General features: G+C 51.2%; 8 protein-coding genes and 1 non-coding gene across 9 annotated transcripts; 5 read left to right on the top strand and 4 right to left on the bottom strand.

Annotated features, from left to right (window-relative positions):
- Positions 1 to 1,180: 1,180 nt before the first annotated feature.
- pdeA (3',5'-cyclic-nucleotide phosphodiesterase PDE1) lies at positions 1,181 to 2,999 on the top strand (the record flags this gene model as incomplete). The annotated part of the gene is made up of 2 exons (XM_025532591.1): positions 1,181 to 1,279; positions 1,515 to 2,999. 2 exons carry the CDS (start codon positions 1,181 to 1,183, stop codon positions 2,997 to 2,999), a joined length of 1,584 nt encoding a protein of 527 aa, XP_025392695.1.
- Positions 3,000 to 3,474: 475 nt separating this feature from the next.
- On the bottom strand, positions 3,475 to 5,462 carry BO83DRAFT_329456 (amidase; the record flags this gene model as incomplete). The annotated part of the gene is made up of 3 exons (XM_025528196.1): positions 3,475 to 4,628; positions 4,701 to 5,272; positions 5,338 to 5,462. 3 exons carry the CDS (start codon positions 5,460 to 5,462, stop codon positions 3,478 to 3,480), a joined length of 1,848 nt encoding a protein of 615 aa, XP_025392694.1.
- Positions 5,463 to 5,594: 132 nt separating this feature from the next.
- gwt1 (putative GPI anchor biosynthesis protein Gwt1) lies at positions 5,595 to 7,566 on the bottom strand. Its single transcript, XM_025535709.1, has 2 exons — positions 7,273 to 7,566; positions 5,595 to 7,156 (listed from the first exon to the last, which is right to left on the bottom strand). The coding sequence occupies exons 1-2, from the start codon at positions 7,366 to 7,368 to the stop codon at positions 5,762 to 5,764; spliced, it is 1,491 nt and encodes a 496-aa protein (XP_025392693.1). The 5' UTR covers positions 7,369 to 7,566; the 3' UTR covers positions 5,595 to 5,761.
- Positions 7,567 to 8,845: 1,279 nt separating this feature from the next.
- On the top strand, positions 8,846 to 9,797 carry BO83DRAFT_80938 (uncharacterized protein). Its single transcript, XM_025537629.1, has 2 exons — positions 8,846 to 9,134; positions 9,190 to 9,797. The coding sequence occupies exons 1-2, from the start codon at positions 9,020 to 9,022 to the stop codon at positions 9,606 to 9,608; spliced, it is 534 nt and encodes a 177-aa protein (XP_025392692.1). The 5' UTR covers positions 8,846 to 9,019; the 3' UTR covers positions 9,609 to 9,797.
- Positions 9,798 to 11,426: 1,629 nt separating this feature from the next.
- On the top strand, positions 11,427 to 12,371 carry BO83DRAFT_352414 (uncharacterized protein; the record flags this gene model as incomplete). The annotated part of the gene is made up of 2 exons (XM_025528990.1): positions 11,427 to 11,730; positions 11,812 to 12,371. The coding sequence occupies 2 exons, from the start codon at positions 11,427 to 11,429 to the stop codon at positions 12,369 to 12,371; spliced, it is 864 nt and encodes a 287-aa protein (XP_025392691.1).
- Positions 12,372 to 13,170: 799 nt separating this feature from the next.
- BO83DRAFT_80854 (uncharacterized protein) lies at positions 13,171 to 13,682 on the bottom strand. The gene has a single exon (XM_025537628.1). The coding sequence runs from the start codon at positions 13,615 to 13,617 to the stop codon at positions 13,252 to 13,254; it is 366 nt and encodes a 121-aa protein (XP_025392690.1). The 5' UTR covers positions 13,618 to 13,682; the 3' UTR covers positions 13,171 to 13,251.
- Positions 13,683 to 14,408: 726 nt separating this feature from the next.
- On the bottom strand, positions 14,409 to 17,850 carry BO83DRAFT_329445 (acyl-CoA dehydrogenase mitochondrial precursor). Its single transcript, XM_025528195.1, has 4 exons — positions 16,868 to 17,850; positions 16,320 to 16,433; positions 15,373 to 16,224; positions 14,409 to 15,259 (listed from the first exon to the last, which is right to left on the bottom strand). The coding sequence occupies exons 1-4, from the start codon at positions 17,656 to 17,658 to the stop codon at positions 14,893 to 14,895; spliced, it is 2,124 nt and encodes a 707-aa protein (XP_025392689.1). The 5' UTR covers positions 17,659 to 17,850; the 3' UTR covers positions 14,409 to 14,892.
- Positions 17,851 to 18,039: 189 nt separating this feature from the next.
- Positions 18,040 to 20,189, top strand: BO83DRAFT_374511 (senescence-associated domain-containing protein). Its single transcript, XM_025530220.1, has 2 exons — positions 18,040 to 18,939; positions 18,995 to 20,189. The coding sequence occupies exons 1-2, from the start codon at positions 18,306 to 18,308 to the stop codon at positions 19,870 to 19,872; spliced, it is 1,512 nt and encodes a 503-aa protein (XP_025392688.1). The 5' UTR covers positions 18,040 to 18,305; the 3' UTR covers positions 19,873 to 20,189.
- A 581-nt stretch (positions 20,190 to 20,770) lies between these two features.
- On the top strand, positions 20,771 to 20,852 carry BO83DRAFT_t40. Its single transcript has one exon. It is a non-coding gene; the product is annotated as a tRNA-Ser (tRNA).
- Positions 20,853 to 24,049: the final 3,197 nt, after the last annotated feature.

Below are 24,049 nucleotides of genomic sequence, written 5' to 3'. Positions count from 1 at the left end.
CCTTCCCCCCAATCTTTCTCTTCCTTTTTCATCCTCCACATTGAATTTCTCCGTTCGCACGCAAGATATGCATCTCCAGATACCCACTAGACGACGTCCACCGGCACTGCATCGCACGATTATCTTCGTCCTTGATCTTCCATAGACTGATTCAACTGACTTTGCTGGTTATCTTCTCTCAACGCACATGATAGAGTTTCGGTTCCTCCCCTGTCCCTTGGCTGGTCCTCGTACTGCAATGGCTCAATTTCCCTGCTGCGTTTCCCGGTCGGACATTGCCTCCCATTAACCTTATCTTCTCCCAAGTTGAATCACTCAGCAGATTTGAAGCAACAACAGTCACCAATATATTGACTTCACACGAGTCATTCGTATAACAGTTACTTGTCTCACTTTAAACAATACCTCTTATCACTCATTGGCTCCTAAACAAGCTCGCTCAATTTTGCTTTTGCCGCCAACGGTGACTTCCGACTTCCCCTCCAGCCACTGAATCATCTGTTCAGCCCCGGCCGTTAGCGTGCTGCAGGTGCCCAGTGGCGAGCGAGTGACCGCCAACAACTGGTGCGCTAACTGGCCTGGCGCGACGCAGCTTTGCCCCAGATTCACGGGGAAGTGCCGCCCCCAACAGTGGACGCGCTGGGGGGTTTGGCAACCTTTTGTCGCATAGGCCTGGCTGCCAGCCTGACCGCTAACTAGGTTGAAAAGCATCACGCAGCTCTCCAAGCAGAACGGGGAAAGTTTCTTCACCTCATCCTCACCACACCTCTCGACTTGACGTACACTAAATCGAGGAAGTTACAGCCGCCCACAGCCACATCTGCACAATCAAGCGAGGTTGGTGTGCATTCAATATCTGCGCTCAGCCGCCCTAGGTGGAGTATATGCATTTTGGCCCTTGCTTATTCTCCGGCCAGATACGCAGTGCAACAACGGCGATAGTTTCCAGTTTGTGGGAACTGCTTTATAGCTTCATTCCGATAAAAAGCGTAAGGATCGCCTGGTCCAGATCCTTGGGGGTATCCACACAAGGTCCGGCCGCTACCCCAAGTGGTTCTCTGAAAAAGGGCTAGAGTTCGTCCGGAAGGGCTATTTTACTGGGATTCCAACACATCCCATCGATTGCTGGTTCAATTGAAGCCCTGGCGACTTCTGCCTTGAGCCAAATTCATATTCAAAAATGCAAGAGTCTGAATTGCCTTTTGTAGGCGCAAATCCTCCAGAAGCAGTTGGCCAAGGTGATGGACCTGGTCCTCCAAGCCTGCAGATAATCGTGCTGGTAAGTTTTGTCTCACATGCTGTGTTTGTCAGTCCCGTGTGGTCATGACGTTGTTCTTTACACATGATTTCGAACCCTGAAAGTCTGCCTACTGGCGAGTCCGATCACTAGCATCGATGCGCCATGTCTCTCACTTCTCCCCGCGCTATGTTCTCGAACTCTCACTGCACCTCAACCCATTTCATCGCTGGCGAGTTTCGCATTCAAGGTCGACCACTAACGCTTCCCTTGAAAGGGTCCGACAGGGGGTCCCCGTGAGGATAGAGTCACTGGACTTCTGGTCCGATCCACATTTACCAAATGGTCCGCAAACTCGATAGTAGCTGTTGATGCGGGCACCCTTCTATGTGGCATCATCGACACTTTGGAACCATGTGATAATAACCAAAAGTCGTCGCAGCAGGGGCCATTTGCTGGGCTCGAACTGCCACATAACAATGTACCAGCAAATGCAGCCCATGTTTTCCGGCATATTATCGGCGCTGTCTGCATCACACATCCTCATCTAGACCACCTGTCAGCGTTTGCCATCAACACTCCAGTTCTGGAGGCTGGAAGTGGCGCGAAAACGTTGGCCGCCCTGCCTTCGGTGGTTGCTGCCATTAAGACTCACGTGTTTAACGATGTGATTTGGCCAAATCTCTCTGATGAGGATGGCGGTGCTGGCCTTGTTACCTACCAGCGACTAATGGAGGGCGGAAACCCCATGATGGGGCGTGGTGATGAGAAAGGCTATACGCGAGTCTGCGAGGGCTTGTTGGCAAAATGCCTGGCTATCAGTCACGGGTGTTGCAGGCAGAGATCAAGCGTCGACAATGACATTCAACGCCGGATGAGCAGCGCCCCTTTTGGTGTTGACCCAATGAGATTGAACCCAAGGGCCTATTCGATGTCATTCGACGAGCCAGAGACCGGCTACTTTTCCGGAGCACGTTCGCCAGGCTATCGCGTACCCGGCAAGGATGGCTGGGCCACCGTGGAGTCGTCAGCTTTCTTCATCCGTGAGCCTACGACAAAGCGAGAAGTGATCATCTTCGGCGACGTTGAACCTGACTCGATCTCAATGAATCCGCGCAACAGACGCGTGTGGGAAGCAGCAGCACCGAAGATCGTTGCCTCTCAACTGCGAGCGATCTTCATTGAATGCTCCTATAACGATGATGTTGACGACGCCTCCTTATACGGCCATTTGTGCCCACGTCACTTGATCGATGAATTGATTGTATTGGCACAGAAGGTTACAGAATTGAAATACCCAGATTCGTTTTCGATAAGAAAACGCAAACGTGCAAGTGCCCCCGAGGCAGCCGGCGATCCAGCTCTCAGTCCCAAGTCAAAGAAGGCTGCTCTTGCTGGCGAGAAAAGTGGAGGAGGCTCTCGTCGGGGGTCGGCCAGGACGTCACGTCGCCATACGCGTGCCAGAGTTGCTGTAGAAGACATTGACGAAAATATGGAAGGAAGCCCAGCCGTTTCCCACGCTCCGAGTGAAGTTGGTATGGATGTGTCGCTGGCAGAAAGTTCAGACCCTCTCACGGTGCTCCAGTGGCCAGAACCACCTCTGACCGGACTACTGGTCTATATCATACATATTAAGGACGATATGAATGATGGCCCACCTCCTCAGGAGCGGATCCTGCAAGAACTCAAAGCCCAGGGACAAGCTGCCGGACTAGGATGCGAATTTCGAGTCCCCACACGTGGCGAGAGCGTCTTGATCTGATGTCGGTTACCGCAAGTCCAGCATGGCTTGGTCTACCTTGCACCGAACATGTCCGGTGCTCCTTGCTTCTTGTGACACCGAACCATGCAATAGAGGGGAACATATCAACGGGCTATATCTATACATGACTGTGGACGATGTCATATGAATTCCAGTTCTCATCTGGGGGCCTTGTCTGCAAAGATGATCCTTAGTGCATCTTCCTCTTACTTTTCTATTCCGATATGTTCTATCTTACTTCTCTTGTTCTATCTTTTGGCGCGGCTTTTGTGAGCAGATTATCTCTCGTCTACCCTCTTGCCATTGCATCATGTGATTTAGCAGATACCACCGGTGTAATCGAACATATTGTCATTAGAATCAGAGTTATAAACCCCTGGTCACTATGGCATGGCTATTTAGAGTGACCACAAGACAGTCATAAACACCGTAAAAAAGTACCAGTAAAAAATACTGGAAACAACCACCAACTCATATCCTAAGAGCACATCTCCTCTCCAGCCTTAGCAATAACATCCTCCCAAGCGGCCCCCTCCCCCCTCGGAACCGTCAACCCCGAGCTCTCCTCCTCGCCCTCACCCTCACCACCATCAGCAGCAGCAACCCCACTCAAAACACCCTCCCCATCCCTCGCAAACTCAATTAACTCCTCCTCACTCCCCCACTCCCCCATAGCCATAACGCCCACCGGCACCCTCCTTCCACCATCCACGACATCATACCCAGCCGGACAACTAATCGCCGGACACCCCGATAAATTCGCCAACCAGACATACTCCATATTCCTAACCGTAGAATTCCCATCCGACACGCCGCGCCTCAGATCCGCTTCGCCGCCGGCAATCTTCCACCCCGGGATCGGCGTCGTCGGTGTGACGATCATCAAGCCAGGGTGTTTCTGGAACAAGTGAGCCAGATGCGTCATGAGGCAGTTACGGAGACGTTGCGCCGCGAGGAAATCCTGGCCTTTGATTTGCCACATGCCCATTGAAGCCATTACTTTGTTGGCGGGCGTGAGGTGCGAGATCTGGGATGGGGTGAGGGATGAGGTTACTTCCGAGAGGATGGTGAGAGCGTGCGCTTTTTGGCCTTCGGGGAGGTACGGGATTGTGATGTCGATTAGCGTGTAGTTCTTAAGCTTGCGGTAGTGGTCGAGGGTCGCGTTGAAGATGGCGAGGACTTCAGGAGAGGCGCGGTCGATCCAGGGGCGGACGATGCCGATGGTTTTCGGGGTGTTGTTGTTGTTGTTTGGGGTGGAGGGGAGGGTGTCGAGTGGTGAGGGGAAGGATGCTGATACGGGGTCTGAGGATTCTGGAGCCGGCGTGGCCATGAGTCGGTAGGCGAGGGCTAGGTCGTCGATATTGGAGGCTAGGGGCCCGTAGACGCCTGTGGTGGACGCCAGTGAGATGGTTGGAGAGCCGCTCACGCGGCCGTGGGTGGTCTTCAGTCCCCAGATGCCGCAGAAGGAGGCCGGGATGCGGATTGAGCCTCCCCCGTCGGCGCCTAGGGCGATAGGGACTAGGCCTGCGCTGACGGCGTAGCCGGAGCCACCGGAGGAGCCGCCGCAGTAGTAGTCGGGGTTATGGGGGTTTCTGGGGGTGCCGAAGTTGGGGTTGTTGTTTGTGGTGTCTGGGGTGTGGAGATGGTTGTTAGTTAGTTTAGGAATCTCAGGTGAGGTATGTTGGGAGTTGCACTACTCACCAAGACCCAACTCATGCATGGTGGTCTTGCCAATGACGATGGCACCGGCGTCCTCCCATTGCTTCACACACCAGGAGGTGCCCGTGAACTCGCCGGTGAAGTCGAGTTTGCTGCCTAGAGTTCGTCGGTATCCTTCCATATGCACTTCGTCCTTAATTGCGACGGGAATGCCATCCATTGGGCCCAGTGGCTTGCCATCTTTGTATCGCTGTGTAGAAGCTTCTGCTGCGGCGCGAATCTTGTCGACCTGCGAGTCTAGAAAGGCGATCGAGTGCTTGCCGGGTGGTTTGGCATCGCGGCGGATCAGGGGGAGTAGGGTCTCGACGACGGCAAGGGGGGTCAGTTCGCCCGAAGTGTAGCGAGCGATATAGTCGGCAGAAGTGTAGTAGCCTGCATTGCTTTGTCGCTTTTGCGTGGGAACTGGCAGGTCGGCAGCGGGCGCATTGGGGTTAGCGACGGGAATCACGGTCGGATCATATCGGGCGGAGTATTGGTTGAGGGGGAGGTTGCGGATGACATCGAAGCCAGTGGTCCCCCAGAGATAGCTCTGGATGAAGCCAATGTTCTGGATACTAGAGAGGGGAGATGATTAAGCAGTTGTGGCTGAGAGGGAAGATGATGAGAAAGGAAGACATACAGACTGGCGCCGATGGCCAAGGGAAGGCCGCGGATGACGGGAATCACCTGCTCCTCATTCTTGTACGGCACGGTGGGGCCCGGCCGGGCCTCTGGATAGTGGATGAACGGAGCTTTCTCACCCATGATGTGATCAGGAAGTGTCGGTGAGAGTGGAGGAAAAAGAAAGAAAGAACTTAACGGGGAGAACTTCCTTTCTTTTTCCTCCAGCTTGATCGCCAAGCCAACCGGCCAGCCGTCACTAAGCTAAGCTCAGCTCCCGGACCCAAACAGCTGCTTATCTACTGGACCCCGGATTTCGGTCCGCATCTCGACCAGAAGTAGTTGGTGGCCACGGTCTATATACAACATTTTTCTTCATTATAATCTGATTATTTCCCCCCTCCTTTTGAAGAGAGGTGTGATGTCTTCGCCCATCTTGTATTTCAAATTGCCAACTTGATGTTGGCCCGGTCCAATCCTAGTGCTACACCTGTGAGCGCCGCGGCGTATGCGATAAGGATTGCCATCGCCTGGGCCGTACTGACATCCAGTGTCGGGACGCTCAGGTTGACTGCCCCGGTGAGCAAGTTGGCAACCAGGAAGATGGCCAGTCCGCCGCGATTAAATGCCTTCAAAATCCGACTTGTCGCAAAAGACACCCGGTCGGCCTCACCGTCCTTCCCGGATGCCCGATGCACCGATGGGAAGAAAACTGTTTCCAAAAGACAAAAAAGAAACAGTTGAGCATTGTTGAAGGCAGATACCCAAACAACATACGGCATGTTAGCAAGTCGGCGCGAGACCGGAATGTTGGCGCCATGGCCTAGTGCATAGGTAGAATTTAGAATGAAGATCGCAGACCAGGCGAGCGCTTGGACACCTAGAGTCACCAGCACACCTCTTCTCGCCTGCTGGGGGGACCGTTGGGCAGTGGTGCCGCGAGGGATGATTCGAATGCCAGTGGCACGGCCTGCCAGGAAAATCGCAAAGTATCCCAGGAACGAAAACACGCCTTCTCGGTTTTTGGAGAGCAAACTTGGTCCGCGAGGGGAAACAAGGATATAGCTCTTTAATTCAGTCGATTCCAGAGCGACTTGATACAACACAGCAACTGCCAGCGAAAGAGCTTCATAGGAGGGAACAATGGCAGCCAGGCTGTCAAAGAGCTCCACGAAGGGTGGCAAAAGACCCAGGGTGAAAAAGAAGTTCCAATGCACGCCATACTCCGTCACATGCTCCGCATAGTCCAGCCCCTTCACGCTGTACAGCCTGATCAAACCCAGGATAAGTAGAGGGACCGAGTGCCGCGTGGAAGCTATCAGCCGCTGGCCTACCGGAGTCTTCCGAGCGCCATTGCTTCGGCCCTTAAGCACAGAGCGAGCAGATACTACCCCGCCGGAGAACACGAAAGATCCCACACCCAAATCCATGAGTGACGTGCCCCAATTTTCCACCTTTGCAAACCGCCGTGGAAACGCCTGGAAGTCCACCGCCAAGATGGCTACACAGGTAATGATCATCATGGCTGCACGATATGTTGTCAGAAATGGGTGGATTGGTAAGGATTCGGGCATGTCTGCTGCATTCCTATCGCTTTGGGTCGGTTTCGGTGGAGGTTTAGCCTTTTGCTGGCTGCGGGGAGGTCTCGAGTTGAGAAACAGCAGGAGGGCTGGGGCGATCAGCAGGACGTTCAGCGTCCATGGCGCAGAGGAGTAGACAGTCGTGGCAAACAGAATGGCCAGTACATTGAGCAGAAAGTCGGTCACCAGTGCTGCTGAGCTGTAAGGAGTGAAGAAGGAAAGGCGTGATTGTAGCGCTGACCATAAGAGAGCAGCGGCCTAGACCAATCCCGTGAAGAGTCAGCTACCACTGCCTGGGGGGTGTGTGACGTATCCCAGGCCATCGCTTCTGGACTGGTGGGATCGAACAACTGTCAAGGGGAAGAGAAACGTACAGGTGCGACTAATGTGACAGCATTGATCTCAAGAATGCTACCACCAGCAAGATCAGACACGAAGGCCTCTTTGCGAGCCTTGTAGCTGGGGTCCATAGCTGCTACTTGTTCGGACCAGAAGTCCAAAAAGGCCAAAAGACCGATAGAGGAGGGGTAGAAGGAAAAGGCAAACAATGCTGCAGATAGATTGGAGCTAATCTTGCATCAGAAGCCCTACCCACCGATAGTGAGACGTGGCCGGCGCAAGGTAGGGGGCAGCAAGTCAACAGTTCAGTCAAGTCAAGGCAGAATGCAAGCAAGTAATGTGAGAGTTGCGATGACGCGCGAACAAAACAATCTGGCCGCTTTTAGTCTGGAGGACCTCAGGCCAGTAACTTCCCTCATTAGGGTTAGGCTGTACGGAGGAGGCTTGTGTACCTGGAAAGAGGAATACCGAGTATGGTAATCCGGTTACAGATCCATACACATCCATACAACTCCCCGCCTTTCTGATTCAACCCATCCAAAAACCGATTCTCATTTTCCCTCTTGCTTGTCGTGCTTGCGTCTTTTCTGCCTCGTCGACGTCTCACCTTTTCCATGGTCTTCTTTCCCTTTCTCTCAGCAAATCATCCTCTGCCATCTTTCCTGCCTGGGAATTATATTTCCGACTTGTCAATCAATCACCGTGTCTCTGCTTCAGACAAAGTGGTGACTAACCATATATCACTGTTCTCCATCGCATTGTTCATCCCAATTGCGTTGCTTAGAGTGCCATATAGAATGAGCTCATACGGCTGAGTGCTCAAGAGTCTGAAACACGGAGACAGGAAAAGAAAAGAAGCAATCTGCTGCTTAATCTGCAATCGCAGGGTCTGTTGTGATGGATCCCATGCTGGGGATGCAAGAAGACGAAAACAAAGTGCAGAAAAATCAAAGGTCAGCCAAAAACTGTATCGAATTATTGCGCTTATGTGCGACAGACCGATCATGACTGTGGCGTGCGATGTTTTCATTGGCAATTGATTACCACCTACCACCTGCCAGGCTGCCATTGCTGGAGCCTCCACAATATTTCCGATCTACATTCTCTGGGGGGCCAACCAGATGCTAGCAAGGGGGCGTACCGGGTTTCACCCACGGAGCTTGCTAAGCATGATGGGGGGCACTAACTAACAACTACCATGCCACTAGATGCTTATACTATACTCCTACTGGAGCAGAGATGAGAAGGTGAGCCCCGGGGGGGACGGAGGTTCTCCGTGTCCCCCTGGTATGACAATCACGCAGGAAACTGCTTTAGGCTATGCGTCGTTGTTTCGAGCTAAGGACCGGTTGGGTCAGCCAAGGTTTAGCTCACAAGATATGCTGTGCCGCTTACTACATTATACTGAGTTTATGGTGCTTGCATTGACTTGAACGACGAACGGACGATTAATAAAAAACCATGGAATGCACCCACCACAGACCAAACAGTCGGAGGGAAATGAATGATCACGAGCGAGTTTCAGTAAAGTACACGGCCGTCTCCCGTGCGGATGCAGCTTGGGACAATGATATGCAGCTATCAGGCCCACCGACCGGCTTTAGCACGGCTTTACCTTAGGAGATTATCTTTTTAGGGCCATTCGGCCGACGACCGGTATGTTGGTCTTCCGTGTCCGGGGTACATTGACACTACGAACCAGCTCCAGAACATGGTCTATTCTATCCTGTCTTGTGCCTTGAACTGATTCTTGCTGGGACATTTCATTGCTGTCAATCACATATGAACCTGAGTTCTCTCATCCCTGCAAAGCCAAGTTTCAAGGGAATGAGGCTGAGCAACAGAAAAAGCAAAAAAAGGGAAGAGCAGCAAAAGCGAGGGAGGGGGAAAAAAAGAAGTGGGATCCAGACTCCATTTGAACCTTTAGAAATAAAACCGACTAACCTGAGAAGGCAGGCACAATGTGCGTCATGCATCCACGTTCAGCCAGCCATTTCTCTCAAGGCCTTCTCATGGTGGTGCTCCCTTTCCCTTCCCTCCCGTCGGATTTTGCCGTTTAGACTCGGGCATATTGCCTACTTCCATCCCTCCCGTGGTGATTTATTCTAAAGAGGGTATTTGGGAGCCGTCGGTTTCGATGTTCTACGGAGCTTCTTTCGCCGGGCGTCTCCCGACACGAGTCCCATCCGACAGTCGATTGGTTCTGATTACTCAGAAGGGCTTTTCTGGACCAACCTTCCGCTTGGCGCAGCAAATCGTAGTTGGTTTTGATGGAGGACCTGAGTGTGGACCCGATCTACTCCTCCTCGTGGCGAGCACAACCCCAGTGCTACCATGGTTCCATCTGAACCCAAAGGGGCTGATTGCCTAGTATTTACTCCCTTCCCAAGGCTCCGCCCTTAAGGAGTCCGATTGGAACATCCATTTCACAAACCTATTCGGGTAAATCGAGGAGGTGTCTGCAATCGCTGGTACGAACAGGCGGCAAGACGTCATTTGCCCAACCATGGGTGAGCCCTTCCAACAGAGACACTCATGGGGTCAGGAGTGACTGTCCTGTCCACATTTGATAGCCTGGCAGATCCTGAAATCTGAGATTCGGGATCCTGGAACCGCTGGGGATCGTGCATACCAATGCAAAACCCGCAGATCGCTGGGAGAATGGTGGTCAGCCACCGTCGTAGTTTGTCGGTAGTCTGAACAGCCAAAACCCACACCTATGGTCAGCTCCGCTTGGTCTCTGAACGTTCTAACCCTTATGGTCAAAGTTGGTCGCTCTCGGTATTCCCCCGTCCCGCCTGCACTGCAGCGGCCCTCCCACTGCCAGTTTCTGACTGTCGGTCAGTCGGTTTACCCTCAACTTGAACTCTGTTTTGGGCTTAAGCCCCGGCATGGTGCCAAGGATTACTTTCTCCTGAGGTTGAACGAACGCCATGAAGCTTCTGTATGTGCCCCAGGGCGGCGTCGGTCGCCCATGGTTTTCAACTTCGTTTAATTTTGTTAACTTTTTTTTTCCTCCCCATTTCCATTTCCACATTTTCTCTTTGAGTTTTGCTTTTTTTCTTTTTCGTCCTTTTTTTTTTTCGTCCTCTTTTTTTCTGTTCGTTCGCTTAATGAAATAATGAACCCGCTACTGAATCGGGTCTGCCATGTGGCCCGGAAGGACTAAGATCCACCGGATGGTGAATACTACTACTAAATGCCGTACAAGAGATGATACTCCATGCAGACTCCGTGCTGGACATGCTCTAGGACAGGAGAGGGACAGCAACAACGTGCCAATTTGTTTCTGCTCTCTCGGGGTAACCGGCATAACGGCGTCGGTACTTAACTGGTGTACGCTGCCGCCACGCAACCATGCCAACCCGTCTAGGGTGTTGAGGCTACCCCCCCAAGTTGCGAATTAGGGCGTGCTTGTAGGTCGGGAGGGTCGGAAGGTGCTCATAGCGCTGCGCCGCTGACCCATCGTAAGAGCTACCTGAAGAAAAGCACTGCACCAAAGCCGTGTGTTTTCCTCCCCCCCCCCCCTCCCTCCTCCCCCTCCCCCTTCCTTCATGGGATTGGACTGCTCGAGGGATCTGCTCATTGGCGCGTCTTCGGGCCCCAAGCCAACGGTTGGTAACGAAAGTGTACGGTGTATTACTTACTTTACTGGTTTTACTGCTGATAACTAAGGAAGTTGGGGAGCTGGAGACTCCAAGCTGTCTGAGGCAGAGACAGGGACGATCTGGAGACCAAGCCAGGACTAGATCCTCCCAGGCCATACGTGCCTAATTATTGCCTGCACCAGTCAGAGCCTGTCTGAGCTGGAATGGGTCCTAGCAGCCATGCCCAAAACGGGCAGTTCCCTGATTCTTTTTCGTTCAAACGCTCAACAAAGATTATTCCACCACCGACCCCTACTAAGTAACTACTGTTTACCTACGTATCTACCCGCCCACCTTGTTCCTATCAGACGGCCTCTGTCCGTCCACTTGGGTTTATATATATACCTAGTTTAGCGCGACCCACGCACTTGGAACCGCTATAGTCGCATCTTGAGAGGCGGGCTCAAGTACCTCTGGCGGTCCACACACCTGTCTGGGATGCATCACGTTGCCTATACGAATCACACATATCACCTGCAATAAACCCTCTTCTGCTCTTCTTCTCACATCAACACCCACCTGAATACGATTTGAAGTGCAGGATGAGCCCTACTCCAGAACCCCCCACGGCCAAAAAGCGCGAGTCCCGTGCTGGGGCGCGTAAAGTGACGTCGCTCTCTGCCGAACAGCTGGAGAGGAAGCGCGCCAACGATCGGGAAGCCCAAAGAACCATTCGTCAGCGGACCAAGGAGCACATTGAACGGCTGGAGCACCAAGTGGCCGAGTTGAAAGCCAAGGGGGAACAATTTGACGACGTCGTCCGACGGAATGTGGCGTTGGAACATGAGATTCGAGCTTTGAAGCATCAGCTCGCCCTGGCTGGTAGGCAAGGATATCCGGGTATGGGTGGGTGGCCGGTCTCGTTCGTTTGTTTCAGCTACAGAAAGAACTTGAAATGGCTGACAGACATTTATTGCGCATCAACAGAAGGAACTTATAGCAATGCTGCTCCCGGGTCTATGCTCCCGGCCACGCAGTTTGCAGAGCCTCTGGGGATGAATCCAGCTTCTAGGGCCCCCTCGGTCATCTCCACGTCCAGTCGTGTCTCGGTAGGGTCGGAATGGCCACCCTATGGCACAAACCGGTCACCCTCAACATGCGAATCGAGCGAGGCGAATTATGGGAACCGGGCTGAACCGTACCTGTTCGAAAATCAACTTCAGCCGGCGAGCGCAATGTCTGTCGCGCCGCCGCAGGTCAGCTACAGCGCGCCTGTCGGTGCTCAACCAGACCCGACATTTCAATCGTATGCACAGGCATATCACACCGGGAACGCCACTCGTGGGCCGGTAGATGACCTAACACCCCATCCTCCACAACCAGTTCATTACGTGCCTGGACAGCGGCCGATGTCAGTACCGACAATACCCACAGAAAGACCGGCAGGATATTCTCTCGTGCATGCGCCGCAGCCATATCACCAACATACGCTTCCACCTCAGACCCGGAATGACTACGGCTATGCCTGGAACCCGCATCAGTCGTGAGACGGTGGACAAGCAAGTGGGTCTCTCACAAAAGGAAAGAGGTTCTTGCAAGAGGCCAAGGCAATCGCGGTTGTTGCCTGGAGGCTCAGCAAGCTATCAGATGATGGTTTCGATCAATACTCTCCGACTCAACGCACGGGGAGGACCTGGCATCTGGGCCGCGAAACACTGCTGCGTGCAACTACGCAACACAACACACACTTTCGGGCTGGTCATATTACACAGGGCTATCACCAAATTGTCTGCATGAACTCGTGATGGAAGGCGCTTTATTGGATCCGGAAATTGGCTTGCCTCACGCCCGAGCGTCCACCAAAGAAAAAAAAAAATCCCTAGGGGTCCGGTTATCTCGGTGGCATTGGCGGTCACCACACCGTATCGTGGAACAGAGCTGATCTGACCCGTTCAGTCCCAGCTCTAGCTCTCCCGACGACCCGCCCCAGCAGAAACAAATCCGTGATTTTCGGCCCGCGAAATCGACGAAATCTGCCGGCGGGAGATGATGGACGGCAACTCCACGTTTTCCTCATGATTCGCTTGGATAGAGAAGGAGGGGCGTGGGGGATGCAGAGGAATCAGATTACATGATTCAATGGTCTGATTAGTCAATAGTATCTAGATTGAGAGAGAAAAGAAAGAAAGAAGGAGAAAGAAAGTCGATAACCGAGATGCTACGAATCCACATGGTCGGTATCAGATTCAACCAGAAAACCACAATATGATCATTTTCATCATCGTAAACATCATCAGAGCCCCAGAATGACCCAGTGTATACTGCCCCCCCTTTTTTTCCCTCTTCATGGAATGTATTTTGTAGATTTTTACTCTTTCCAGAACCATCTGCGTACCACACTTTCCATCCGATTAGCAAATCTTCCATTTATTTTTTCCCCAGCCGGCCCGCCGCCCACCGGCTCCTTCTTTCTACAAGGCCCATCCATACTTTACTCGAACTAGACAAAAAGAAGTCAACCCCAGCTACTACTACCCACCTACCTTTCAAAGATGATTCGAGCTCGGCAGAGTAAGCGCTTAATCCGAAACTAGCACAGAAAAGAACAACACAGAAGAAGAAAAAAAAGAGGATCAAACCGGGGAGATCGGATCCAGAATAACTCCCGAAAACCCTCTCTCTGTCTGTTCTTTCCACTATTCTTCTTCCTTCTTTCCTTTCCCTTTCTTGTGTAAGCTTCCGATTGGAACCTGTATACCCGGTACCCAGTACCCAGCTTTCCATTTCTGTCATCGGGGGGGGGGGGGGGGGTTTGTCCTCTCCAACCGAGCCTCCATCAAAACTCTCCGATGATCCTGATTCAATTTCTTGGCTTGGCTCTTGGCCTTGGCTTGCTTGGCTGAATGGGAAAATAATATGTTTTAACAAAAAAGTTAATGCAGGTATATTTCGGTACAGTGCTGCTGTTTATTGGATATACTTTCGGTCGGATCGGATCGGATACGTTTAGTTACTACACAAAACTAATCATCTTTCTTACTCTAAGTTACGGCTGTATTTGTTCATCATAACTTTTGTTGTTAACTTTGAGTCGAATGGAGCCTACTAGGCATTCAGCCTGCCTAGGCTGCAGCAGCCCTTTATTTCTAATTTTTCATCTATCTATCTATCTATCGATCTAGTCTAAGTATAGTATGTAGATGGTTAAGTCTATTCTGGTTAGTTGGTTTAGTTGGATGTCGGGGAAAAGGCGCGGTGAATTCGGCGTTTAATTCTATGAGCTCCTTCGAAGTGCACTCACTCACCGTATGGAGTCCATACTGTAGAGTATGATTAGTGCTGTACTGTTGAGATTGTTTTATGAGTACTACGTGATTCTAATTAGCTAAGGTAGATTTGTAGTTGGACAACACAGGGTGAAGTACTCGGCCGGTAGGTTGTACTACTATTTACTATAGTAAGTAGGGTGTCCCACTAAGATGTTGATCGACGATATTTACCTAAATACGTAGTACCTATTTATTGCCTAAGGTTTTCTATCATCTTCTTTTGCCGACGTGGCCAATTATGAACGGAGGGATGTAGTTTCCGGGTCAACTTAGTAGTAGCGGTAAGAGGGGGATGTATGTATGTATGTATGTAACTATGTTGTATGTATGTGCTTTGTAAGTTGTGGATGCTCCACTAACAGCTGACATACATAATCGGATTGTCGGATACGTATAAGGATGAGAGAATATTGAAGGATGGATATATGGATGTATGGTAGAGATGTATTCCGGTTCCCAGTCCTATGGTTTGGAATTTGAGTTTCTCGGCTAAAGCGACACGAGGTTCCTTGATTTTCATACCCTTCTTCGGATGTGAGGATATTAAGTCATAAGGATACATAAAGTGACATAAGAAGAGGATAAATGTAGTATAGTATAGTGTGTCATGTGTATGTATCTAGGATGGGTCGGAACTCAATCTATGAAACGGAACCCCAATTCGAATGACGGATGATAACATGGAACAAGTGGGGAAGAAAAAAAGAAGAAAGAGAAAAAAAGAAAAGTATCGTTTCACTTAGCGAGTATACTGCTTCTGTAGCATCTTGGCAATCGTCTGCAGTTGAATGTTGCTGGTTCCCTCGTAGATGGCACCGATCTTGCTATCCCTGAACATCTTCTCGGCGATACCTTCACGCACGAAGCCCATGCCTCCCATCCACTCCACTGCGGAGCCAGCCACACGGCCAGCAACTTGAGAGGCATACAACTTCGCCATTGCGGCATCTTGCACGAAGTCCTGTCCCGCTTCCTTCTTGCGTGCCGCATTGTAGACAAGCGCACGGGCGGCTGCGATTTCAGTGTACGCTTGTGCCACCTGGTGCTGCATGCCCTGGAACTCGCCGATCAGTTGGCCGAATTGGCGTCGATCGTTCCAGATGTATCTGTGACACGTGTTAGCAATGGAAAGATCAGCCATGGGATGACTGCTTCAGGTCCCCTCAGAGATACGGGAGTCCCGCGGAGATATGGAGAGGTGGTGTTGGGGCATGCTTACTGTGCGGCATTCTCCCAGGCGCCGAGGGCCAACCCGGTCATCTGGGCGGCGATACCAATTCGTCCCTCGTTCAGAATGCTAATGGCGTACTTGTATCCCTGGCCTTCTTCACCAAGCAGGTTGCTCTTGGGGATCAGGACGTCGTCGAAGTTGAGCACGCAGGTGCTGCTGGCCCGGATGCCCAGCTTCTTTTCCTTCTTCGCAATGGAGAAACCCGGGGTATCCTTCTCCACGATGAAGGCGGTGATACCCTTGTAACCCTTGCTAGGGTCAAGGTTGGCAAAGACAAGGAACACGCCGGATTCCATGGAGTTGGTAATCCACATCTTCGATCCGTTGATCTTGTACCCATCGGCCGTCTTCTCAGCCTTGGTCTGCAAGGCGAACGCGTCCGATCCGGAGGCCGGCTCCGACAGACAGAAAGAGCCGACGGTGCCAGTAGCCAGCTTGGGCAGCCATGTGCGTCTTGCCTGCGCATCACCGTACTTCATGATAGAGGTGTTGACTAGGGTGTTGTGAACGTCTACGAGAACACTGACACTAGGATCGACGCGAGCAAGCTCCTCGATCGCCACAATTGCCGCCGTGAAGTTCATCCCCGCACCACCGTATTCCTCCGGAATTTCAATGCCCATCAGTCCTTGTTCGAAGAGTTGCTCGACCACGGCAGGGTCCATGGTCTCCGCTTCATCCATGTCTCTGACTTTGGGCGATATTTGCTCCTGAGCAAACTTATTGACGGATTCGGACATTAAGGACTCTGTTTCAGAGAGGAAGGTGATCGGGGTGGGCGTTAGTCCGGACAGGTCGACATCCCGCCGGCGGGAGGTGGTGGAAAACGCATGGGTGCTGCTGGAGGAGGATGTTAGCAATAAGTAACGGCTATCATTGTGGGCGTATTGCTATGGCTCTTGTCCTGTTGAAGGCTGGTGACGGCCAAAACTCACCTCACAGCTAGCCTGGCCGACAACGGTGGTCTTGCGATAAGGCGGGCGGAGGTAGCAGTGCGCGACAAAGGCCGCAACGCACGGGTAATAGACGCCATATCGAAATGGAACTGACTGGATTAACTGGTTATAGTGTGTAACTCGAGGCCACGGCAAGACACGCAACAAGGAGAGGAAGGGAAGAGGTGGAAAGCAGGTGGTGACGGGGAGAGATCACGAGTGAGGAGCGCGGACGGGCCTCGGTACGGCGGTTAAACGCGGCCGAGGGCCGTCGATCAGCCGTCTCCCCGTTTCTCCAGCTCTTCCAGCTCCAGCTCCATTTCTCCGCATTTAACCACCTGCTGGGGCATATCTACGAGTCCTGTCAACTAAAAGCCATCCCAGACTAATTAGATATCATTTTCTGAATGTCACTACCAACTTGTTTCTATCAAAATAGGTTCCAGTGCGCCTATCTATAACCCGAGACATAAACTCCCAACCCCTCGTTCACATGCCATTCCCGCTCTATCAATTATCATATGCTTATCACCTTTTCTGGCTCAAACATCTTTGCTTGAGAAAAGTAATGGCCTCGCTGGTTCGCCACAATACGCTTCCCCGTTCGACTATCTGTAAAGTCACAGTTGTAATGCGTATGGCCAAACCCCCACAGTCGCACCTGGGGTTTCTCCCAGCACGCCTCTCCGGCGAGATCCGTCGCGAACGCCGATGATATAGGACTCTTCGCGTGCGCGGGATCCACCGCCAGAGGTGCAACAGTTGGACTGTGATGGGTAAAAATCACAATTCTATGATGGGGGTTGGATCTTGCGATTTCAGTGACCTGATCGTTGAGCCAAGCTCGGTCAGCTTCGTGAGCAGCGCAGTGATCCTCGACCGACCAGTTCTTGATGTAGTAAAAGTCATTCAGGCCGAAGCTAACCCGTTCCTCTTGCATCTCGCTGACCTTGGAGTGAAACGTGCACCCCAGGACCGTAAGATCCGGTGCCAGATCATATCGGGTTCGGTCGAGAAGGACAAACTTCCCTAGGTTGTGAGATCCGGACTTGGTATTTTGCATCTGTGCTCCTTTGCGTGTTATATCGTCAGAGAACCGCTTCAGCTTCTCCCTCACGTTCAGCCAACTAGAGTGGAAGGGCTCGTGATTTCCCATCACGAGAAAGACGATCTCAAACTTGCGGAGCTGATCTTCTATGAACAGGAGGAAGCCATCGTCCCTGACATTGCCGATATCCCCCAGGAGCGCTAGATACGGTGCTTTTGGCGCAATCTCAAACAAGTCGTATGCCTTGGGGTTTTCTAGATGCAGGTCGGAGACGATCTGGAACCGTGCCATTTTAGTGAGGGGCTTGACCTCCCTGGTCTATCCCTCGATCCCGATTGTTCAGCACTTCAAGCGCCCTTGGCTCCAACAAGAACCCTGCAGCCAGTGGAGAATTTAGGGTGTGCACTGACTGGCTTGTCAAAGAGGGGAAGAGAGCCACCTCGACTCAACCAGGGCCTTTCCGGGAAGGGATGGGGGGTGAATCTTGCCGCCGGCCGCGAAGCTGTTCTATTCTTGTGAGCAGACGGACCACTCACGCGCCGCCGTGAGTATATGTGGCGGTGCGGTGTGATGTGATGAAATGTGGCGCAGCAGTGCCAAGAGCGGCCGGGTGCAATTATGTCACTCCCCTCTTGGCCGCCATCCATTCATTCATGCTTGATTTCGACGCTCATCGGCCTGCCCGGGGTTCGGGCAAATATTTATTGCCTGTCCCCCGGTTCTGCTATCGCATCTCTACTCCTTCTTCTCCCCTTTACTCACTATTATAATTTACTTGGTTGCCGTGGACAGTACACCGTCTCTCTCATCTTGCAATCTTCCCCGCCAAGCGGCTGTGCCGTGTTATCAGCTCCCCCCCGCAAAGTCCTCCACTTGGTAACCACAGGGTCTTCGGTTTCTGAAACGTGTCTACTGTCTCTTTTCAGAGCAATTCAGTCATGACTTCTACCGTTCACGATCCAAGGCTACTCTACAGCATCGGCAACATCCGTGCTTTTCACATTCAGAATGGCGAAGAGACAGAGTTGACCCCCTCTGGGCCTCAGACCCTCTCTCTCCTGATGGTCCCCACCAGAACGTCCTCACCTGGCAATTCCCCCTCAACGTCTCCCCCTGATGCGTCTGCAGAGGAAGACTTTTACCTTCATCTGCATCTGCCACCGGAACTGGACCTAGCGCTTCCTGCTACCACCCAGATCTTCCACCAGTCTCCAGACAGCTACTTGATCCCTCGCTGGGATGTGGGCCCTGATGATGGCGCATTCATTCGCATCCAGTTTCCGGGTATCGGTTCGGGTCCGGGTAAGGTCACACAGGACGATATAGATACCTTTGAGACTATCCTGGCTCAATGCACGGCGTTCCTCGAACGCGCTCCCCCACCGAGCAATCATGCTCCGTATAACCCCGCAACTTACGCGCCAGGCGAAGGATATGTTGCCCCGTCAGGATTTGCCCAGGATGATACCCATGGCCGGATCGTTCTTGTGGATGAGGAAGATGGAAGCGTCGTTGGTGAAATGGAAGGGTACGATGTGGTTGAGAAGCCTGGTGTCAAACCTGGCTCGAAGAGTACGTCTTCTATCCCTCCTAACGCATGGATGTGCTAACAGTCTTGGTTTGATAGGACCCGTGGAGATTGAACTTCCCACTGAAGCCGAGGGTAACCAAGTCAACGTCAGCAATGTCTCCGAGGAATACCTGCGGATGGCTCGTCATCCGGTTTACAAAGACTCGACGATCGTTCAGACCTCTGCGACCGCCTCTCGCTTGATTGTCACTGGATCTTCCTACCTTGCCAACGCTATCACGAGCGGCGCAGAAGCTTTCACCAAAAAGACCAAGCCCAACCCTAAGCCGATGACATTCTCTGACACCACACATTCTCGGATCCGAAAGGTCGGTACATTCTCGCAGGGTGCTGCCGAACTGTCTGCAAAGACGGTTGGTCAGGTGGGTAAATACGCTCAGAATATCGGCGCCTCCCTGGCCCGCCGCAGGGACAACGGTACGCAGAAGGGTGTCAATGGGTCCGGGGGCGACTACAAGCCCGGCATCCTGAACAAGTCGATGATTGCTTTCTCGACTTTGACGGATGGCATTGAGCAGGGTGCTCGTAACGTATTGATTACCGGGTCCAATGCAGCTAGCACCATGATTGGACATCGCTATGGCGAGCAGGCTGGTTCGGTGGCCTCCGACCTCACTGGCGGAGTCAAGAATGTCGGTCTGGTATATATCGACGCCGCAGGTGTCAGCCGCAAAGCTGTGCTGAAATCTGTTGCGAGGGGCATGGTCGTCGGCCGTATGCGCAATGGGCAGCAGGTCCTCGTTGGCACGGGCGACGGCGGTGATGTCCCCGCTGGAGTAGCTGGCCCAAGTCAGGCATATGGCCGTGAGCCGGTTGTAAGACGTCAGTCTCCCAGCTCGACCCCTCCTCCCGCATACGGTGCACCAGGCACTACTTCGTTGAGCGGTATGTCCATGTCGGGGGGCAAGCGTTGATGTGGATGCTCGCGGTGTGTTCTTTGATTCTGGCTTGGTTTGCTACACTCTGTTTAATGTATGATTTATGACCTTGATGCCCTGGGCTGGTGATTTCCCGCGTGTCGTCTGTTTCTGCACTCTTTTGGATGATTTATGACACGTCCTTGTTTATATGGAGATATGATGCAGCCTGGTATACGGTGGTACATCAATGAGACGGAAACAGCTGTGACATTTGTTCTTGTCATATACTACGCTAGAGCTAGTACTATTTCACGGGACCAACTCTATCTCCAGACTAGTTGTGAATATTAATTCTCGATACCCATCACCAATGTTGACTTTCTGTCTACTACGTAGTACAACTACTACAAATTATCTATATCTAGGAACAGTTGCGACGGTTTAAATACCACTAGGCGTAGGTTTATCGTAAGGATGTATCCGAGTCGATATCCCATGATCCAATGCATTCCTAGCTGATACCTACCTACATCTTGCTCCTTGTTCTCGAACCGGTGCCTATCACCAGGTCCAATGCTGACCATACACTAGGTCTTCAAGAGTCAGTAGTAGTAGTTCTATTGTTACCTACTTGAGTACCACTCTCATGATGGAATCATCAGACCTTACTACGTACCATTACTTGCCGCAGTAAACATATATATATTAGTACTAACGTAGCTGGTAGTATCATCTCACCAAATCACCCAGTATTACCACCAGCTAACTTACTACTACTACCCATCCATCACCTTGAGCACTGTGACAATGATGTAGGTCCCAATCAAGCTACTACAAAGCATCATCCCAGCACCTCCCTCACGAAAGAACAAAAAACCACACCACCAAAAATACCCCCTCAGCTTAGCTTTTCCCTTATATAGCCGAAATTTGAGCTCTTAAATATCAATAAGACAATATGGCCGAGCGGTCTAAGGCGATAGACTAGAAATCTATTCTCTTCGGAGGCGTCGGTTCAAATCCGACTGTTGTCGATATCTTTTTCGTTTTTATTTTCTTTTTTCCCCTTCCCTGAGGAGAACTTTTTTTGTGGGAACTGTAAGTAACCATTGTGTGGTTCGGTGTGGATCGTTGGTGGGGTCGATTGGCGGGTGATATCCAGAATACCCAAATGGGGGTTGAGATTATGGGTTTCTTGGTATAGAATATACATCTATAGTCTAGATGTTCTAAGGGTAATGGGAGGTATGCAATGTATGATGCTTGGTAGCCATGTGTCAATGTCGACTCATTGGGTACAGATTATAACGGTTGTAGATACTGTCCACATTTAGCGTTTTAAAAGACTTAGGTAGGTGTAGGAATATCTCTCTGAGTTAGGTGGGTATCTCTGGTTCTCTATTCGGACGAAGAGGGAAGAGTTGGGTACAACACGCAGTAGTAGTTTTATTAATTGATTGATTGGAAGCATGTGAGATTTATGTGCAGAGTAATGTTGTACACCCTGTATATATGTATGTAGCTTAGGGAGAGGGGAGATAACAAATGCGAACATAGTATGCGAGAATTGCATAAGTCCTACTTATGGGTTATGAGCAATCCACAACTGCAGCTCTGCATAATGCCACGTATAAAGGGGAATATCTGATGCTATGCTGCATGAATGGATCAATTGGGTGGGACAGCTTTGTCTATCCATTTAGTAGTCGATATGGTCATGTTCGGAGATGCGCGCGAATCATTGCTTTCCCCCACCCCAAAGATGAGCGAGAGGGCAATGGTATCCTAGCAAGGCTCCTACATATAATGCAGGTTGATAACTACCTACTAGATACATCCCCAAGAAGAACCGCCCCGTTCCCGGGGAGACCAGGTAAAGGAAATTAGTTATATCTCAGACCCTGTCATAGTAGTACTCCATATCTCGATGCAGAGACAACAAGTTAATATCGTAGTAGGCATGCAGGACATGTTTCACGCGACTAGCCCAAGAAACGGAAAGATTGTAACTGTGGTATTCATGTTTTCAGAGAATATTTCAGACATCCATGTACAGATAGTTGCCCATCAGACCCCGATTTGGGAAAGTAAACATGGCGCAAATTGAAATTGATTTCTCAGACAAGCATTGATTATGTTGCAGAAGAACACACCGATAAGGCTGGCAGGGTAAATTAGATCTCCCCGACAACCAGCAGCAGCAGCAGACAAACAAGGGGATCGATGAAGGGATGCAATTGAAATTATAATTAGATCGGTTAGTTAATTAGTTAGCTAGAGTTTACTGTACTGTACAGTAGGTATCAGCAGTTGTCACAGGCTCACAGCGCATACGTAATTGGGGGAAATCCCCGAAACTCACTACTAGCTATCATCGGCGCGATGCTGGGGTAACGAACTGGTCGTCGGTTGTCGGTCGTCATGCGGAGTAGATCCGGTTTACTACTTACAGTACACTCGGAGAGTTACACTGCAAAGGTTGCCCAGGCCGCCGAAAAGTCATCAATAAGAGTCTCCTTGATTGAGCATGGGCCTCTGTTTTGTTTTGTTGCTTCCCTGGGAACATCCCTGTCGAGAGTTTCTATTTTAGAGGGATTGGCTTGACGGGCCCCCTCCCTCCCCTCCCTCTCGGGTAAGCCGAGTAGACTAGACTGTCAGCTTTTAAATTAAATAGCTGGATGAGGTGCATCCTAGCTGGCAGGCTAAGGTAGCTAGCTGATCAAGGTCGGTTTCATGTCGGGAGACGTAGGAGTAAGATACAGCATTAGCATGGGGTGGTTGGTCCAATGGCGTGCAAGCTGGCGCTAGTTAGTCCAAATGCTGCACTCATGGGAATATCTACTCCATTCCGGAAGAATCCGGCTAGTGTGGTTGGACATGTCGTATCAGTAGCTATCAAGACTGGAGGGCGGAGTAAGTAGAGTTGCGGAGGATGGGGTTCAGGAATGGAAGTTTTATCGAACATGTAGATAGAAGAGAAAAAGGCAGTCGATAAGAAAGACATTAGGAATTATGATGATCCATCATCCAAGGGATAAAAAAGGGAATGAGGTATGTTCATAGTGCCCCAGCATTAAATAAGCTCGGCCTTGATGGGCAAATAATTGGAGTACCGATCATGGTAAGAAGGACAACTCCAGGGATGGCGGTTATCCCTACCGTGGATAGGATATCCAAGGGTCAAGGATGGGGCAGGACCCGAAGAAGAAGAGGAGCACGTAGATGTATTAAGCGCTGTGGTTGGGGGCTTTTTTTATTTTTGGTCAGGGACGGGTATGATCCATTGACGTGTATTTGATTTAAGTTCGGTTAGTTAAGTTAATTAGAGATTTGGTAGCGATCGGGAGTTCATGAAGCCAGTCAGTAGTAGATTCTGAGAGGAAATCATAGTAACAAGTCGAATAACAATCAAAACAGCAAACCAGCAAAACAGACTACTGTAAGTCCCCTGTTAGGCGGTGGTACCTAAGGCAGGTACCAGTGGGCGGCGTGACCGGCGGTACCTGAGGTGTCCAGGACGGTAATCTTCCGGGCAGCCAATCAGCAGTTGGGCGCAGACGATGACTGCCCGGTTAGTCGCCGTAATGACGATCGGCTGCCCCAGCGGCTCCAGTAGCGACTTTTTTTTCGTGCCGGCTTGAAACAGTGGTTCGATGCCCCTGATGACTTGGCGCCTTCTCATGCTCACTTGGTCTCTGGTCTATTCTCTCTCTGGTTTGTCGGTCTGGCTGTGGTGTGCTGGGAAGCTGGCAGCTGGCAGCTGGGATGAAGGTGGTATCGGCTGATCATGACCACTCCGCAAGACTCAAATCAACTATACGAGGGCCGCTTGTATTATTATTATAGTGGTAACCGACAGAAAAGCATGCATAAATTGGCACACCAAGTGAGTGGTAGATAGTCGGCTTTAATGAACACTACTACATAAGGTACACGATCGCCCATCCGGACGAATGACCAGACTCAGAAGGAGAATCCCAACGGCCGGTCGAACCAGGCAAGGGACAACACCCACGTTCAGGCCCTTGTTTTAGTGGTTCTCTGTCTGGATCGGGCGTCCATTGCGCCCTCTTTCTGCCCCATTCTGCATCCAAGAAGGAAATTGAAGGAGAAAGGAAACAGGAAGAGGAAGAGGAAGAGGAAAAAGAAAAACAAAAAGCATTTCGTCACCACCTCGTGAGGATATCGGTCCATCATGGATTACATTAGGTAGCCAGGGAAGGCGGTCATC

Source organism: Aspergillus eucalypticola, assembly GCF_003184535.1.
Source record: "Aspergillus eucalypticola CBS 122712 chromosome Unknown BO83scaffold_2, whole genome shotgun sequence".
NCBI lineage: Eukaryota > Fungi > Ascomycota > Eurotiomycetes > Eurotiales > Aspergillaceae > Aspergillus > Aspergillus eucalypticola.
Note: the sequence above shows the minus strand (reverse complement) of the source record. Positions and strands in the feature narration are given on the sequence as shown.

Excerpts from the sequence above, each read along its gene's own strand:
- gwt1 (XM_025535709.1), bottom strand. The coding sequence starts at position 7,368 with ATGGACCCCAGCTACAAGGCTCGCAAAGAGGCCTTCGTGTCTGATCTT. Across the intron at positions 7,157-7,272 it reads CTGTCACATTAGTCGCACCT|GCCGCTGCTCTCTTATGGTC; the intron begins GTACGTTTCTCT and ends GGATTGGTCTAG.
- BO83DRAFT_80938 (XM_025537629.1), top strand. The coding sequence starts at position 9,020 with ATGAACCTGAGTTCTCTCATCCCTGCAAAGCCAAGTTTCAAGGGAATG. Across the intron at positions 9,135-9,189 it reads AGGGAGGGGGAAAAAAAGAA|GCAGGCACAATGTGCGTCAT; the intron begins GTGGGATCCAGA and ends TAACCTGAGAAG.
- BO83DRAFT_80854 (XM_025537628.1), bottom strand. The coding sequence starts at position 13,617 with ATGACAGAAATGGAAAGCTGGGTACTGGGTACCGGGTATACAGGTTCC.
- BO83DRAFT_329445 (XM_025528195.1), bottom strand. The coding sequence starts at position 17,658 with ATGGCACGGTTCCAGATCGTCTCCGACCTGCATCTAGAAAACCCCAAG. Across the intron at positions 16,225-16,319 it reads TCGGCCAGGCTAGCTGTGAG|CAGCACCCATGCGTTTTCCA; the intron begins GTGAGTTTTGGC and ends ATCCTCCTCCAG. Across the intron at positions 15,260-15,372 it reads GCCTGGGAGAATGCCGCACA|ATACATCTGGAACGATCGAC; the intron begins GTAAGCATGCCC and ends CACGTGTCACAG.
- BO83DRAFT_374511 (XM_025530220.1), top strand. The coding sequence starts at position 18,306 with ATGACTTCTACCGTTCACGATCCAAGGCTACTCTACAGCATCGGCAAC. Across the intron at positions 18,940-18,994 it reads TGTCAAACCTGGCTCGAAGA|GACCCGTGGAGATTGAACTT; the intron begins GTACGTCTTCTA and ends TTGGTTTGATAG.